This window comes from Helicoverpa zea, chromosome 29, assembly GCF_022581195.2.
Source record: "Helicoverpa zea isolate HzStark_Cry1AcR chromosome 29, ilHelZeax1.1, whole genome shotgun sequence".
In the NCBI taxonomy this organism is placed as follows: Eukaryota; Metazoa; Arthropoda; class Insecta; order Lepidoptera; family Noctuidae; genus Helicoverpa; species Helicoverpa zea.
This window is the reverse complement of record NC_061480.1, coordinates 1,866,946-1,885,384: the sequence shown is the minus strand read 5'-3', so window position 1 is coordinate 1,885,384 and position 18,439 is coordinate 1,866,946. Positions and strand designations below refer to the sequence as shown.

General features: G+C 37.4%; 3 protein-coding genes across 6 annotated transcripts in view; 1 reads left to right on the top strand and 2 right to left on the bottom strand.

Moving 5' to 3' along the window:
• Positions 1-5,666, bottom strand: part of LOC124644035 (protein neuralized) — a 65,622-nt gene extending 59,956 nt beyond the window's left edge. Inside the window, exon 1 of the mRNA XM_047183217.1 lies at positions 5,273-5,666. Within this exon, the coding sequence (XP_047039173.1) occupies positions 5,273-5,300 (28 nt within the window). The 5' untranslated portion in view covers positions 5,301-5,666. The remainder of the gene's footprint in view (positions 1-5,272) is intronic.
• A 490-nt stretch (positions 5,667-6,156) lies between these two features.
• LOC124644251 (MATH and LRR domain-containing protein PFE0570w-like) lies at positions 6,157-16,953 on the top strand. The gene is made up of 9 exons (XM_047183506.1): positions 6,157-6,379; positions 6,896-7,069; positions 7,733-7,832; positions 8,490-8,612; positions 9,261-9,356; positions 9,881-10,001; positions 10,712-12,592; positions 13,441-13,521; positions 16,822-16,953. The coding sequence occupies exons 1-9, from the start codon at positions 6,231-6,233 to the stop codon at positions 16,869-16,871; spliced, it is 2,775 nt and encodes a 924-aa protein (XP_047039462.1). The 5' UTR covers positions 6,157-6,230; the 3' UTR covers positions 16,872-16,953.
• LOC124644250 (titin-like) overlaps positions 16,936-18,439 on the bottom strand; it is a 31,252-nt gene continuing 29,748 nt past the window's right edge. For all 4 annotated transcript variants that reach the window (XM_047183504.1, XM_047183503.1, XM_047183505.1 and 1 more), the window contains 2 exons: positions 17,693-17,848; positions 16,936-17,232 (listed from right to left, as the gene is read on the bottom strand). In XM_047183504.1, the coding sequence (XP_047039460.1) occupies positions 17,187-17,232; positions 17,693-17,848 (202 nt within the window). In that variant the 3' untranslated portion in view covers positions 16,936-17,186. The remainder of the gene's footprint in view (positions 17,233-17,692; positions 17,849-18,439) is intronic.

Below are 18,439 nucleotides of genomic sequence, written 5' to 3'. Positions count from 1 at the left end.
TAGGGTTCCGTATAGATTTTAAAATTACGAATATTATAAACACGAAAGTGACTTTGTCAGCATGTCTGTCTTCTACGAGCTTTTCGGCAACAACTAAAGAACCAATCTAAATATTTGGTACACCGTGCACAGATAGTCTAGAGCCTATGAAAGGATATTGGCTACTTTTTAAGTAGAAACTATAGAACGGATTTAGAAATGAAACTTGGTATAGTCTATCTAAAACCTTTGTGATAGGACATGTGCAAGCTACTTTTTACCCAGTTGCGGGAAGAAGATACCTCGAGACACAGGTGGAATTGCGGGGAGTAGCTACATCATCATCATCATCTCAGGCATAGGACGTCCACTGCTGAACATAGGCCTCCCCCTTAGATCTCCACAGATACCTGTTGGAGGCGACCTGCATCCAGCGTCTTCCGGCCACCTTTTTAAGGTCGTCTGTCCACCTTTTTTGGTGTAGTACTAATCGACCTTATGTACTACTACTAATACATAAGGTCGCTTAATCCCCTATTTACATTGTTAGGAATTCATTATTTCTTTTGTTTTAGGGATTGTTCACACCAAACGTATTGTCCGCCGCTTACTGTGAGTATACTCACTGTCTGGCCCAGTGTGAACGTCGACTCAATCTGCAGTAAGCGTACTCACCAAACCGACAATAAGCTATAGCGTACGATGCGCTACATGTGTGAACAAAAGAATAGGCTCGTGTAGGTTCACACTAGATGCGTACGCTGAGCGGCTGACTATTCTACACATAAAAGAGCTCAGTATTTGAACCCCCCAATCTTCATACATAACAGATGCTATGTCTTCCCAAGCGCATCTTCGTAAGTTTCTATCACTAGATTCTTCTGAATTCGCATTCCAAATACAGTCTCTAGAATGTACTTCTGCAATAAACTTTTCGGTGTCGAACATCGCGAGGTGTCACGTGTCACGTCTGTCCTCATTGAAGTTTGTTTCTCGAGCGGCGGAGCGGCGCTATTCGGCAACTGCGTCCGCGTAGCCAATCCGCGTCCGCCGTGCATAGTCTCGTAGTAAAATAATCGCCACTGAGAGTCAGCGACAACAGACGACGTAATAGCGTATAGTCGGTTCGGTGTGAACGACAATTTCAATATATATGGAAAAGCAATAAACTGCGTAACGCGCGCTCACAGTCAGCGGCCGACAATACGTTTGGTCTGAACGATGCCTTAACCTGACATTTAAGTACGACCTTTCGATCCTTTATCCCACAGAGAACCCCAATTTATAAAACAAATCATCATTCAATAATCACTCTTAATACAATATAAGTAAAGTTCAAATTCACATAACACATTCGCCTGAATAAAAAAGAACATACAAAAAAACGTCTTAAAGCTGAAGAAATAAAGTCTAAATTCGTAAAACATTATGGGCGAGTCCATTTTGCAATATTGACAATGGCACACGTGTGCCAACTTTGGAACGGAATTTAAAAAAAGAATCCACAGGTATACAATTTTACAGCTGACTGTCAGCTGTTTGTAATCTGACAAGCTATATTGAGCCTTATTTTCTTAGAGATAAGGTTGAATTTTGTATGGCGGGTCAATTTTCTTTATTATTAACTTCAAGTATCGGGTATAGATGCAATAATTATTATGAACTTTTGGTAAAGTACTAGGTTTTCTTTATGACAAAGTGAAGGAATAATATATTAGCTTACGCCAGCGGTTTCACCCGCGTCCGATAGGAACTACTTTGTGTCTAAATGTACACATAATGAAGAATAGCCTACCTATCATCATCTGCCTAGCCTTTTCGCAACTATGTATGGTAGCTTTCAGTGTCAACAGATGCAGCAGAGTACCAGTGCTCAAACCAGTTTCTCGGGCAACCCAATACCCCATAGCAAGATTGCTTGTCGGACTTTCTGGCTCCTGAGTTCCTGGCCAAAAATAAAAAGTAGTCTACTATATGATACTCATCAGTAATAGTAATCAGACACAAAGGGAATATATAAAATCACACCAGTTGTTCCTGAAAAAAAAAAAACGCATAAACTTTTCATAAAGTAGTCGGTAATTTGGATGGATCTATTAATAAGCTCATTTAATCATTTTACCAATAGAAAGTCACATTATTTGTGTATGACATACTTATACACATAGTGTGGTGAAGCACACAGCCAAGCATAATTTTTGTATTGAACTTGGGCTCCCTTTTATTATTAGCTTCACTTGTAACTATGTATGTAAGAAAATCTTGGAATCTTAATTTGACCCACTTCCCGGTCTTCGATTAGGATGACATTTTGCACACGCTCTGAGTTCAGATGACAATACATGACTAGCTAAGAAACGTTACAAAAAGCGTGTTTTCTAGTTTTTTAAACTATTTCTTTTTTACATTAACGTGTTTGGTGGGATAAACAATAATTACTTAATCAATATATACCGTGATACGTTCCAGAACAGGAGTCGCTGATGTAGGCCAAAAGGCGGCAACATTAAAATGGAACTGGGCCGGACACGTCAGCCGAATGCATCCGGAGAGATGGGCCACTATTGTCACCCAGTGGACACCTCAGGATGGACACCGCAGGCGGGGTAGGCCCCGTAAGAGATGGCGTGACGAACTAGACGCCTACTGTCGAGACTGGTGGACACGGTCGAAAGATCGGGAAGAGTGGAAGCGAGATGGGGAGGCCTTTGCCCAGCAGTGGGACACTACAGGCTAGATATAATATAATAACTTAATCAATAGAATCATTATTTTAAGTAGTAGTTTATTTGTTCAATAAATATTTGTGTGAAAAGTCCTAAGTATCAAGATGATCTTTAGCTGAGTACCTACTCAAATGGAGTATAGATTGGGCTTACAGTTTATAACAAAGCATGGTTGTTTCTATGATATCAACCTTGACCAACAATAGTTAATAGATAATATTCATAATAATGATAATATTCAAAGATAAGCATTTAAAAACTAGATATTATGTTAAGTATGTATATCTCGAATGTCATTATTTTAATATTCTTAGTGATCTTTTCATTTTAATACAACTAATAGTAGTAGAATAGTCAATAGATTGTCAATCAAGTGGTTTTAAAGAAGCCAAAACTGATATAGTTATCTATAATGCATTGCCAAGGGCAGTGTGAATAGGATATGATCCCAGTTCAATCAACATTTGTGTGATGAGCATGCTTATTGGCCGTGGTCTGGGTGTTACAATATGTGATGATGATGATGTCCTCCTAGCCGATTATCGGCTACGGCGGCTGTTCTCATGTAAGGAGATTAGCCAACTGCGCAGGACATATTATAGTGCACAAGCATTTGCGCAGACACAGGTGCACTCCCTATTCCTTCACTCTCATAGCCCGATGGGACGGCAATCCGACACGACCGGAGAGAGATCAGGCGCAGGACCGACATTTACGTGCTCTCCGATGCACGGGTGTATCAATCACCAACTTCCAGGCTCCGGGCTGCTTTATGAAAATCTTCTAAAACCCACAAAGCGATTTCGGCCCGACTCGGGAATCGAACCCGAGACCTCGTGCTCAGCAGCCACACTTGCGACAACTAGACCAACGAGGCAGTTTACAATATGTATATATGTAGCTATACGTAGTTTATCAGTTGTGTTAGCACCCATAACACAAGTTAATTGATAATTTACCATGGGGCTAAACAACAGTGTGTGAAAAAGTGTCCCAACATTATTTATTATTTATTTCATTGCTTTATTGGATATGACAAGTGCTGTTATTTAAAAATGTGAGAACCAAAAGAAGGTTCGATTCGACTTTGCCAGTTTTTATCACAATTAAAATGTTCAATAACCTTATAATATGACTGATGATAACTGGCCCAGTCAAATCTTACCTACTTAAGGATCTGACATTTTTAAATAACAGCTATTGTTACAGGTATTTAATAAAGCAAAGTAAAAGGGTTTTATTCAGTTTAAGTTCAAAATACTTTTGTATATAGAAGTACATACATACATACAAAGGTAGGTAGAATAGTCTACCTACTTTTGTATTCTTTTTATGAATAAATGTTAAGCTTCTCTTTTAAGTCTTCTGAGTTCTTGTGTGACAGAAAAACACAATAGACCCGGTATTACAGGTGTTCAGTTACACTATGTACAGCATATCTCATCACTCGACTGGTATGCAAATTTTGAGAAGTCTTACGGACATGTATTACATCAGACCACCAAAAATTTTGAACATATAAATGTCACATTTTAAACAATATCTAAAACGGTTACCAACATTCAAGGAACAGCAGACATCCACACATCCAGATTATTATGTTTCATTGTGTGATGTACTGGTATGCAGCTGAATCCGGATAGACTGGAAGCCGACCCCAACATAGTTGGGAAAAGGCTGATGATGATGATGTGTGACATTGCACAGATGATCAACTATGTGTGAATTAACTTGTTTTTCTAATAAATTCTTCTAAGCAATGAATTACAAGTTTTTTATCCTACTATCCCACTAAGCCTTCTAATTTTATAAATCCTACTAATATTATAAATGTGAAAGTTTGGGAGAATATATGGATGTATGTTTGTTATTCTTTCACACAAAAATGGCTAGGCCGATTTGGTTGAAACTTGTAGATAGGTGATACCTTGGATTAAGACATAGGCTACTTTTTATCAACACACCACGCGGGAGGAGCATCAAGCGGAAGCTAGTATAAAGTAACAACATTTCAACACAAAAAATATGTACGGTCCAATGTCCTTACTAATATTATAAAAGCAAAATGAACTCTGTCTATTGTCCATTCACACCACTACGTTTCAACTACTACAACTACTTTTCAAAGTCAAAGTCAATTTTTTGTTTCAAAAAATCATTTGGGAGCTCTATCAAAATGTCAAGCTTTCAAAGCAAGGTTCCAAAGAGTGGGTCTCATGGAGAAGAACAGGTAACAAACTCCATGGCCACTCCATTGAGCCCAGTTAAATTGTATTTACTAGACCATCGAGAACCTGAGAACAGAAATGGGCTACTTTTTAGGAAGTAGTTCCCTCAGGATGCAAGCAGAGCTGATTTAAAATTACATGAACTACTAAGGCTTATGAACAGTACCTATGATATAAAAATGCGTAAAATGTCGTAATCATTAGCTTAGTACAGTCTATGTAGTATCAAACATTTTTCATAGACAACCATAGAGGTTATGCACAGGAAACCCTGTTTATTCCAATTAGATACCAATTAGAACATTCTGGCGCGTATTTAAAGAGTAATTAACGACTTACCCGGCACCGTGCTGCCTGTTTGACCCATTTTCTGATCGTACTCCCACCAAATTAACAAACACCAATTATCACAGATAAATTGTCTATTTAACCAATGTTTATGTCCTTTTAGCACATTTAGGGACTCTCAAATCTCTCACAACACACACAAACTTGACCTATGAACCGCACGCTTGCATGTTTACTATATTTATTTAATTAAAACACGATCATTGAAATTCGGTTCGATAGTTGTAAGTTTTATTGGAATTTTCATAACTTATGTTCTATGTTCTTTTATATTTGATTTATATTATCAAGTTAATAGTATTGCACTAGTTAAAGTACTATTATTGCGTTTAATTTATAATTATTTTTTATATTATTCATTACAGCCACTGTGTCCCGACTTTGACAACTCAAGTTGCGATAAAATCGCCGTTCGGATATTTTATGCATTACGTCATTTGCAAAATTGTATCCTTCGTTTATTGGAGCGGAAAAAATGCAAACTTGATCAAGTTTATAATTTTATTTAAAAATATAGAAACATTTAAATATAAACAGCAACTATTTATTTAAAAGCAGTGTTGCTAAAGATAATGATTTTGGGAACACCGGGAGTAAATCCAAACACAGCTACTGTCACTTATAAAGCTGGATATACATGATTACATTGGAATAGAAAAACCATGGACACAGTAAATAACCAAAATGTGTAGTCGATACGGAATGGAATACATTGTTTTAATAATCAAAAAATTTAAAAAATAAAAATATGAACTTCTTTAAAAACAATAAAATAAAACAAAAAATTACGGTTATTAAAAACCGGTAAATAGTAGAAACAACAGTGATATACTTGTAACACTCAACTAAAAAAATAAAATTTAAAAAACTGTCAAATGAAAACGTTAGCTTGGCAAATGGCCGTTGTTTGTTTGTTTTGATTCGAATTTATTTTCCAAAGTGAGCGAAAATGTCCAACAATAATGTGATAAACGACAAGAAGAAAGCTTTGCTGGCTTACAAAGAGAAGATTTTAGAGGAAATAAAGTACTATGAGAGGAGTATTGACGACTTTCGCGCCAATCATAAAGGCAACAGCTATTACGAGGATGAAGACAGGTAAATTACTAGAAAACATCAATTTTACAATGTATATAACTTGTTTGCTATATTCTCCACCCTTTCCTATAGTATTGAAGAGTAGGTTATCCGTTTTTGTACACTTCTAAACTAATATAATAAATAGGAAACAATTTTTTGTTTAAACCCTAAAGACTCTAATAACCGATTTGAATTGGGAACCTACTGACCTGAAAATACCTGAAAATTCATCACTGTTGGGAACCTACACTATGCCCACGCCCCTAAGACGACCCACTGACCAACATAGGCTATATTTTATCCGGGTACAGGCAGAAGTTTCCACGGTACACGCATGAAACTGCCGTAGGACAGCCAGTTTATACAAGTAACGTAATACACTTTTTTCCCGCTGTGGGTGCAGCGCTCGGGAGTGTCAGACTCTTACTGACTAAAACTCACCATGTTCCTTCTTAAGCCGTTTATGTACCAGCGCCGCGGTATCTCGTGTGAACAATCCTACAGAAACTAATTGACCTAACATTATGATTACAGTTCAGACTCTGAAGATGACAGCCTCACGTCCATCGACACTGGTCCGTCGGTCTTACAGCTGAAAATCCAACAGGCTAAGATGAAGACATGCCTGCAAGCTACACAGGAGCTCACAAGTCTGACTGTGCTGCAGTCCGAGGTTAATGTGCTGGTTGAAGAGCCTAAGTTTGAAAAGTAAGACATCTATACTTTTGTACTATTTATACTTTAAATGTAATAAAGAGGAAACCGTTTTGTTTGTACCATGAAGGCTCCGTAACAGTGGACAGATTCGAAAAATGCTTTCACTGTTTATAAGTTACACTATCCACAAGCTACATAGGCTATATTTTATGTGGCATGGAGTAAAGTGTTGGAAAACTTTTAGTGTAGAAATAATGTCACTACATTAATGTTATCCAGTATTTGTTCTCTGCAGTTGAGCTTGCATCCTAGAGGAACTGTTCCCTATATATATACAAACTAGCCGTTTTCCCGCGGTTTCACCCGCGTCCTGTGGGAGCTGCTGCCCGCACCGGGATAAAATATACCCTATGTTACTCGCAGATAATATAGCTTTCTAATGGTGAAAGAATAATTAAAATCTGCCCAGTAGTTTTTGAGTTTATCCATTACAATCAAACAAACAAAGTTTTCCTCTTTATAATATTAGTATAGAGTAAGTAAATAAACCCTATGACATCTGAGCATGAAAACATAACAATGCAAGAAGTCTAGAGTTCACAGGTAGGATCCAAGCAAACAAATTAATTTTCCCACTTTGTATTTATATATCAATATTAGATTTGTATGTTTGGTACTTATTAAGAGTTACCCAATATTTTTATCTATTTTCAGGGAGAAGCCAGTAACAGAAGCAGGCACTTGGCGAGAAGTGACGGCTGAGTGCAGGATAGATCTCGTACCCTTCACCATCTCCTTTTATATGCATACTCCTGTAAGTTCATGTTTAATTTATACTTCTATGATATAGAGGAAACATGTTTTGTTTCTACCCTAAAGGTAAGAAAGCAACACTATTCCTAAGCAATATAGGCTAGGTATATTTTATCTGGGTACAGGAAGTTTTTCCAGCACAAGGGTAAAACTGCAGGATAACAGCTAGTCAAAACTGTTTTCAATTCTTAATAAGTAAATACCTTATTTTTATACCCAAATTTTTTAGATTGAATGGGACCGCTTTTGTATGAACACTGACTTAACCAGTTTTGAACATCTTTAATCTGTGATTAAACGTATATTAAATATTATAGGTGTCCGACAAACCAGACTCACTAAGGGCCAATTTGCCCGGGTAATTTGGTTGAGAACGTCAGTTAGATAGTCGCTCCATGTGGCACACTGAAACTCAGCTGCATCCGATTACACTGGAAGCCAACCCCAACATAATTCTTAAAAAGTCTGGACATGATAAACAGATGTATAAAATCTATACTTCTATATAAAGAGAAAAGGTTTGATTGTATGGAATAGGCACCAGATTTACTGGAACAATTTCAATAATTCTTTCACTGTTAAGAAGCTACACTCTGTTCTGAACATGAGATATATATTATCAGTGTACTGGTAATAAATATATATTTCTTCCTTTCAGTACCGTAAATTCGCAGCGCCCTCATACCGCGGTCTCCGCGTGGTGCCCGTCAAATATGCACATGAGATGGAACTCGCTAAGTCTGTGCTACACAGCCTGACTTTACCCAGTGATGCTGTAGAGGTAAGATTATATGTTTTTACATCTTTAGGTTTTTAAACATTCGTTGTTTGTACCTATACATATTTATATACAATTGGGACTTAAACGCAGTACTATGATTAAAGGTACTACCAACGATGATCACTCTCGCTGTAATTAGGCCAGTGCCGGAGTTAGCAAAAATAGCTTGGCGTCCATAGCAAGAAAAGAGCAGGACCCAATAATAATATCGTCCTAGCCTATTGTTAGCCACGGCAACTGTTAACTCTAAAGAGATCAGCCAGCAGCTCAGAACATATAGTGCACAAGAATTTGAAAAATCCTTGTGTTATTTGCCTCTCTATATTCCTATCGCCTATTTATCGATGCTACAGGCAATTTTTTATCCGTGTGCGTGAAGTTGTTCCCATAAGACGTGGACGGAAACTTCTTACTGATAGAAAATTACTGGATTTTATTTATTTATTTAACAATTTATGTACACAGTGAACATATAAAAGAAATAGACATAGCATAGAAATAGTACAAAGGTACTGCTTATTTCTAAATCGAAATCTCTTCCAGCAGACCCGTAGTAGGAGAGTTAGAATGAAGAGAAGTAGGTAGATAGACTGTGTAAAAGGACAATTCGTGATTCGTGTGTGAGGAGGATTCGTGTTTTAATTCCAGGTCCTAAGAAACTACGCATTTGGATACCGGTCTCGGCGCACAACGCTCGCTTGCTTAGCCAATAAGTTCGGCAATGCCTTGTTTATGGAGCCACATGTAAGTGCAATCAGTTATCCTCCGAGCCTTTTCCCAACTATGTTGGGGTCGCCTTCCAGTCTAACCGGATGTAGCTGGGTACAAGTGTGCCACATGGAGCGATCGACTATCTGACCTCCTCAACTCTGTTACTAGCTTACTTTCTGTAGGTGCAGCCAGTGGATGAATAACCATCATGTCATGACGATTTTCTCTGTATATTCCTTAAGTGGGTCCCGGGTGCTTTTCAGGCGTCAGTCAGAAGCTAGAAAGTCTGACAACCAGCCTTACCAAGCACTATCGGGTTGCCCGGGTAACTGGGTTGAGGAGATCACATGGGCAGTCTCTCCTTGTGGCACACTGGTACTCAGCTGAATCCGGTTAGACTGGAAGCCGACCCCAACACAATTGGGAAAACGCTAGGCAAATTACATGTAACTATTGTTGAACAGTTATATAATGATATGATACTCTTCCTAACTTTTAATATCATTGATTTTTGCAAAGTAATGCCTGATTCCATAATTTATGATATTTTATTTCAGCCTGAAGGCGGTTTCGTGTTAAAATGTGCGGATCTGTTGGAAGTGTCATGGCGGCTGGAGAACAAGTGGTCTCAAGTCGCACCCTTCCATCATAGGATGAAATTCGACTTGGAATATATGGGTATGTATATGTACAAATACGCTATATCATCTTTTTTGGGTTCCGTACCCAAAGGGTAAAACGGGACCTTACTGTTTTCGCTCCTCCGTACGTCCGTCTGTCATCAGGCTGTATCTCATGAACCGTGATAGTTAGAGAGCTGAAATTTTCACAGACGATGTATTTCTGTTGCCGCTATAACAAAAAATACTGAAAACTAGAATTTAATAAATATCTAGGATGGCTCCCATACAACAAACGTGATTTTTTTGTCCGTTTTATAATTAATGGTACGGAATCCTTCGTGCGCGAATCTGACACACTTGTATATTATGTTTGTTGCTTCTTCACGCGAAAACGGCGTAACGAATTTTGATTTTGTTAGCTTATGCATCAAACATACGAACTAGTTTTTATCTACTTACGGCATGTAGTTCCCTCAGAAAGCGGGTAAGCCGCTGGCAAAAGCTATTATATTCTGAATTTGAAAGAAATTTTGTATGTTGGGCTTTCACGACAAAACTACTGAACTGGGTTAAACAGATTTAGTACTAATACAGTCTAAAGCCTAAGAAAATACATAAGCTTGTTTTATACTAGGCGTGAGAAGTAATTTCCTCTAGACGTAGGTAAAAACAGCTATTTGTTTTAAAGATTTATATTTTGTAAAAACATTCAGTATTTTCTATATATTATACCATTTAAGTAACACAACACATGTGCATTTTCAGATGAAGCCTACATAAAAATAATAACGCAAGCACACAAACAACTTCTAGACCCTTCCATAGCTACCGACGAAAGATCCCTACTCCTAGCCAAAATAATAACTACCTGTCTCGAAGTCCGAGGTCCAGTAGACCTCGAATCAGATTTAGAATCCAAAACGACAGAAAGAGACACTGATATCGAAAAAAGGGACGAAGATAGCGAGGTTATGGCCCCACCTAAGAGCCTGCCTAAAAAAGTTAGACCGAAAAATAAGGGAAATACTAATAGTGGTCAAAAAAGGCCTCTAAATGAAGTTAATGATGTTGAGACAGCTAAAAAAATGAAGGTGAATGATGAAAATGTAAATAATGCTAAAAAAACTAAATTAATTGAACCACCGCCAGAAATGGCTAAGAAAAGGAAGATTAACGATGTGCCTGATAAAGCTAATAAAGTTGCTAGGAGTAAGAATGTTAAAGAGGCTGGTAACACTGAAGATGGTGATGATAAAATTGAAAATGTTGTTACGGAAGCTACAAAAACTAAAAATGTTAAAGAATCTGATAAAAACGAACCTAAGACTAAATCTAAAACTGTTAATAATGATGAAGCAACAGCTAATAAAGAAGAAACTATCAAAAAAACTAAAACTACAAAAGAATCTGTAAATACCGAACTGAAAAATAAAAAAAACGATAATGCTCCAGCCAAGAATGCAAAATCTAATCCAAAAAATGCTAAAGAAATTGACATAAATACACAAAAAGATAAGACTACAAATCAAAATGGTGATGGAGATGCTCCTATAAAAAATAAAATAAATGCTTATCCCAAAAATGACGAAAATATAAAGACGAAAAATAAAAATGGAGTTGGAAACACTCCTATTGAAGAAATAAATAAACCTAAACCTAAAAGTAATAAACAAATTGACAAAAATAACGTAAATGTACAAACAAAAAATAAAAATAATGCTGACTACGTCGAAGTAAAGGATGGGAATAAAGTTTCTAGTACTAAAAGTAAAAATAAGTTGACTAAAGAACCTACTGCTTCAAATATTATTAAAAATAAACAATTAAATGTAGACAAAGAAAACCATACTAACAACGTAATAGAATCTAATGTAGATAACAATGTTCAAGCAAAATCTAAAGTAACTAAAGAAGATAAAAATACTAATAATAAAGCTAAAAAATTAGCAGATTCTGGTAATCCTAAAGATAAAAATCAAAATGACAAAGCAAAAGATAAAAATATTGAAGCTAAAAAACCGAAACCTATTTCTAAAGTAAATAAGAATGATGAAATACAAAATAATCCTACAGAAAACGCTAAAGTTGCCAGCGCAAAAAACTCTGAAACTACTACGAATAAAGCTAAAATGAAACCTAAAAGTGTTGCCACTAAAAATACCGATGAACCTCCCAATAAAATTGCAAAAATCGCGAATAAAGTAACTAAAGTTAAAACAGTTAATGCAAACGTTACACAAACTATTAAAAAAGTAACTGAAAAAAATGCAATTAACAGTAAAAATACAGACAAAATATCACCTATAGTGTCCGAGAAAAATGTACAAAATAAACCAATTTCTACCACAAAAGATAAAGCACCAGAAAAAGTTACCAATATAGTTAAGAAAACTAAAGATATTATAAACAAAGAAATAATTAAAAAACCAATCAAAAGTATAAAAAATCTAACAACCAAGTTAGCTTCTCACAGAACCGCTTTAAAAGTACAAAATACACAAAAAATTAACACTGGTAACACCAAAATGTTTAAATCTGGCAACATTGAGAAGGAAAATGGCGGGAAAGGAACTAAAATCCCGATGAAGAAATTTTCTCCAATCACAGGAGGTTCTTCTAAGAAAAACTTTTTGAGAATAAGTCCAAGTAAGTGAATATTTTACTATCTTCTTCTTCTTCCTCCTGTCCTGTTCCCAATTTATTTGGGGTCGGCGCAATATGCCATCCTCTTCCATTTTCCCCTGTCACTCGTCATACTGACACTCACTCCCTTCCTATTCATGTCATCTTTCAGGCAATCCATCCATCTTAGATCTTCCTCTTCCTCTCCATCCATCTACATTCACACTTAGCACACACTTTGTTGCATGCGTATCACCCCTCCCCATTACATGCCCATACCACGACAATCTTCTACTTCTCATCTTTTCTGTAACTAGCGCTACTTTCAGACTTTCTCTAATGTAATCAGTCCTCACTTTATCCATTCTTGTAACACCACACATCCATCTCACATCCTGAATATTTTACTATCTACGGTTCGATAAATCGGTGAGTAATTTTTTGTAGGACAAAAATAGAACATACTGAGAGCAATAGTGCAACGCATGACATGTCGTACAAAACGTTAGACAGAAAATCCTACGAACGTCCTACGAAAAATCGGTCCGATTTATCTGTCCTACAAGAAGTTTGATATGGGCGGGCAGAGTAACTTTACTTCCCCTAGCCCTGATAGTTCATAGTCATCGTCATCTCCCGAGCCTTTTCCCAACTATGTTGGGGTCGGCTTCCAGTCTAACCGGATGCAGCTGAGTACCAGTGTGCCACAAGGAGCGACTGCCTGTCTGATCTCATCAACCCAGTTACTAGCAACACGATATGCCTTGGGAAGATTGGTTGTCAGACTTACTGGCTTCTGACTACCCGTAACGACTGCCAAAGATGTTCAAATGACAGCCGGGACCTACACAAAATTATTTTAATCTTTTCAGGAAAGTTACCGTCAAAATTCAAAACGACGAATCCTCAGGAAGGAATTAAACCGAAAATGATGAAAACTACCAATATACCACGTAAGTCTGTACCTACTAATAAAGATTAATCATTTTTTACAAACTGCTGCACCGATTTCAACTTCCCAAGTAACATAGGCTATATTTTACCCCGGTACGGGCAGTAGTTCCCACGGGACGCGAGTTTCACTCGCGAAAAGTATTTGTATACTAGTTATAGTCTTTTTATCGTCCCACTGCTGGGCATAGGCCTCCTCTCACACGGAGAAGGAATAGTATATTATCCTAATCCTAACTAATATTATAAATGAGAAAGTAACTCTGTCTGTCTGTCTGTCTTTTCTTCAGGCCTAAACTACTGAATCGATTTGTGTGAAATTTGGTACAGATATAGTTTGAAACTTGAGAAAGGACATAGGATAGTTTTTATTACAAAAAAATATAAAAATAAAATTTATTCCGGACATATAGCGCCACCTATTGGTCAAACCAAAAATCTACCGGAAGTTACTATTCCACGCGAAAGAAGTCGCGGGCAAAAGCTAGTAAGTTTATAAAATTGAATCATGTTTTACTTTACCGAAATCCATGACATAAAATGTTAGGAAAAGTATGCAGTATTAATTCGGCGAGACAAAAAATCGGTCTTGTACTATTTACATGTAAATACACGTGTATGTAGGGAATGCAATCCCGACTCGAGATTGCAAATTCGGGATCCCGCGGGATTAGAAATATCAATCCCGCGGGATCCCGGAATTTTCGGGATCCCGTCTAATTAAAAAAAAAAATGAATTCAGATGACTGAAAAGGCTAATAACTGCGTGTTTGTGATAGTGAGGTTAATTAAAATAACATATCACTCGAAAGAAAATAAAAACCTTTATTCTTTAATCTTACCAACTAAATAATAATCAGGTTGTAAGGAAATTAACGTAGGTAAATTAGGTAATCAAAACAATAAGCTTATTTCAAGGGAATTAGTAAAAAGAGTGATTTTGAAAATGACTCCTTAAAAAACAAAGGGTATTAATAGTTTCATCTGCTAGATTAGATTAGATTACTCGGGCTGGTTTCCGCAACTCCACGACAAAGCGCGTATTTTGCGTGTGAGGGTGATAATGGGTGTTCATTCACTCGATCCACCCCAACTCCTCGAGAAAAGCCAGCAGAGGTTTAATTCTGCTGACTATCTCTTGGATAGTACCTGGGTTACCGAAGTACTTAGCCCTGTATATGGCGGTTTCAGGGCAGTCTAGTAGCACGTGTGCCGCTGTTTCTTCTTCCCCCATGCAGGCTCTGCATAAGGGACTGTCTGTAACTCCTATAACATAGAGGTGTTTATTGAAGGAGCCGTGTCCAGTTAGAACTGCCGTAAACTTACGTAAATTCTGCTTTGATAGGCCCATCAGCTGTTTAGTGAGGCGATCGTTGATGGTCGGGAGGGCCATCTTCGCCTGCCTGCACGCGCTGTGGTTAGTCCAGAGGTGGTTGTGTTTGTGCCTAGTACGCTGTCTTACCAGTGTTCGTAGGTGGCCGAAGGGGAGTGGCAGTATGGGTTCTGGTCCTACTGCTGTTTGGTCTGATCCCCTTCTCGCCAGCTCATCCGCTGCATCGTTGCCTCGGGAGCCACTGTGTCCTTTTATCCATTGAATGGTTATGTTATTTAAACTGCCTACCTTGTTTAACCGTTGGTGGCACTCGTGTATAAGGCCGGAGTTTGCGCAGTGTTTGCTTAGGGCCTGTATTACTGCCATGCTATCTGAGAGTATTCGGATAGAGTGACCGGTTACTTCCCGCTTTATGACTGCTTCGGCCGCTAGGGAGATGCCTATACATTCAGCTTGGAATACTGTATTATGTACTCCTAGGGGTGTGAATATGTGTATGTTTAGGTCTTCTGAGAAGATGCCTGAACCTGTGCCGGTGCTTGTTTTGGATCCGTCGGTGAAAATTCTTAGTTCTTTGGGATTATGTCCCTCGTAACGATGATCCTCAAAAAGTTGGATCCTGTATTTCTTATCGAATATAAAGACTTTGGGTATGCGGTCGTTTATAGCCTGCATAATGGGAAAGTCTGCATAAAGATTGTTTAGTATAGTTGTGTGTTTTGTAGGCAACTTGCTCCAGAGATTAAGGGTTTTGAGTCTTAGAGCCGTCATTGCTGCTTCTTGCTGTGCAAAGAGGTTCAGCGGCGGCAGACCTAGCATGGCTTCCAACGCTGCCGTTGGTGTTGTCCTCATGCCACCTGTGGCTGCCATGCAGGCTTGTCTTTGGACTCGCGCCAGTTTATTTGCGACTGTAGTTTGGTCGGTTTTGGGCCACCAGACTAAGGCGCCGTAAGTGATCATGGGGCGGATCACTGTTTTGTATAGCCATAGTATTATCTTAGGGGATAAGCCCCATTTCTTCCCTATCATTTTCTTACATTGCCAAAAGGTAATGCTGGCTCTGTTTACTTTATTGTCTATATGATTACTCCATTTCAGCTTACTGTCCAGAGTGACGCCAAGGTATTTGACTTCGTTGGATAGTTTGAGTTCTGTATTGAAGAGTTTAGGTAGTTTGTACGGTCCCAACGTTCGTTTGTTTGTGAACATGACTAACTCAGTCTTGGTGGGGTTTACTGAAAGGTCAAATTCCCTGCACCACTGTTCTACGATTCGTAGGGCCTGTTGAGTAAGGTTGCAGATAGTGTCAGTTACCTTGCCTGAGATGAGGATGGCAAGGTCATCCGCATAACCTATTGTGTATTCATCTGCTAAACGGCATCTAATGTCCGTTGCAATGTACCCCGCTGCTGAGAATGCCCTCTCCGACTCAACGCTGGTTGGCAACAGCGTGGCGAAGCAATTATATGCAAACTGCAAAAATCGCCCCCTTGTGCCTCCACACTCAAGCAAATCCATTTCTTTTTTAATGGTAGATTCTAATTTGTCTAAGCTCGTGGACGTATATATACGTGCAAAAGGACTTGGTTGTGTGTGTGTTGCGTCGCTGACCACTGCCGCCCAATCCCGTCAATCTCGAACGGGATCTCGTCATATGATGCGTCGGGATTGATCCCGAAAAATTACACGAGATCTCGCGAGATCGGGATCCCCCGGGATCGGGATTGCATTCCCTACGTGTATGCACTTAAACGCTTGCTTTTCTAGTGTTTTTAACACGCTTACATTAGCTAAACTTGCAACTATGTATGTAAGAAAATCTTGGAATCTTAATTTGACCCACTCCCCGGTCTTCGATTAGGATGACATTTTGCACACGCTCTGAGTTCTGATGACAATACATGACTAGCGTGTTTTTTAATTTTTTTAACTATAAATTTTTAAATTAATAATTTTTGTATCTTTTCAGGTTTAATGACAAAACCAGTATCAAAAACATCGATGACGACAATGAAATAATTATGTTAGTTAATTTATAATATTTTAATGTTAAGTTGTTAATAATTAGGAAATAAAGAACTTGTTTTTATACTAAAAAAAATGTCTTTTATTTATTAAAATTGTAGAAAATGATCTTATTCTAGCTTAAAAAATAGTCATGATAAAAATGATAATCAAAAATTTATGAAAATTTCAATTATTACAAAAAAGAACACAAAGTCAAAATGAATATAAAATTCAATAGGTACATGTCAAACTTATATCTAGCACAAAAAAAATGAAAGTCAAAATATTTTGAAAATAAAAAATGTAGTTGTGAAAGTTGTATTTTAATTAAAAAATAGATGAGAAGGGGTAGTTCTTATGAGTATCTCCCATTCTGAAACAAAAAATAATTACATTTTAATTTGATGGATAACTTAACTACCAAAATTGTACGTTGTATTTATAGCAGTATTTAACTGCTAAATAAATAAAACTATATCCTGAATCATTATTATCGATATTTCAAAATTCTAACAGTGATTATAATTGCTATCAGTGTGTTATATTTCTTTCCTACAAAAAATCGGTCACCGATTAATTATTGGACGGGCGGGTAGCCTAAGGCCGTTTTTAACGTGACAATACACTGTATATAGGCATGGCGCTTAGTTTTGTATGGGCACAGCAAATGCACCGTATGTTTAAAAATACTTGCGTGTAGGTATAAAAGGCCTAACAGATAACCTAAAGTTTAACATTACTATTGGGTAACACTACGTACAGTGGGTAATACCACGTATGAACCATAAAATTTGTCTCTAGCCTTACCCTTTCAAAGTAAAAGTCAAACTTACCCCTTAAAAGTGAAAGTCCTCTTATTCTTGTTAAGAGCATTGAGAGCGTTCACTTGCAGCTTATCCAGGTTGAACGAGAGAGCCTGCAGGTTGTCCCACATGTGCGCGGCTGAGGAAGCCTTGACCACTACGTTGTGGCCACGTTCTATTTGGTAACTGTAATTATTAAATGTTTGTTAATTGGGTAAGTGGATATTAAAACTGTCTAGGTGGTTCAAATATATAATAGTCTATATATAGGTATAGACAGACAGTTGCATACCATATTTTCAAAAATATAAACTTCTGACTTTTCCTTCACTTTACATTTTAGAAACCGCACTGTTTGTCAAGTGTAATCCACAACTATTTCTGAAAATATCTGATGCTAAAAAAATGCCCACACGTTCACAATACATAAATAAATTATGTCACGTAAATTGTAAGACCGCTTTACTCAAAAAGAGCTTTTTTGGTTTGGCTCCAAGAATTTACAATAAAATTCCCATCTTAATCCGAGATCTACCTCTTAGTAAATTCAAAAGGGCTCTTCAGGCAGTATTAACCGAAAAATGTTACTACTCTTTGGATGAATATTTGAATGATATGTCTCTGTGAATTGTATTTATTTGATTTATTGTTGTTTATTTTGTTTTCTGTTGATTTGATTACTAATTTTGTTTGTCAATTTAATGTTAAGTTTTTTTTTGTTTTTCTCTACTACATTTGTACGTCGTAATGACAAAACATAGCGTTCTAATTATACAT

What these genes read in the sequence shown, in the direction of transcription:
- LOC124644251 (XM_047183506.1), top strand. Translation starts at nt 6,231, where the DNA reads ATGTCCAACAATAATGTGATAAACGACAAGAAGAAAGCTTTGCTGGCT. An exon ending in GAAGAGCCTAAGTTTGAAAA is followed by an intron (nt 7,070 to 7,732) that starts GTAAGACATCTA and finishes ATCTATTTTCAG; the next exon opens with GGAGAAGCCAGTAACAGAAG. An exon ending in GAAAACTACCAATATACCAC is followed by an intron (nt 13,522 to 16,821) that starts GTAAGTCTGTAC and finishes GTATCTTTTCAG; the next exon opens with GTTTAATGACAAAACCAGTA.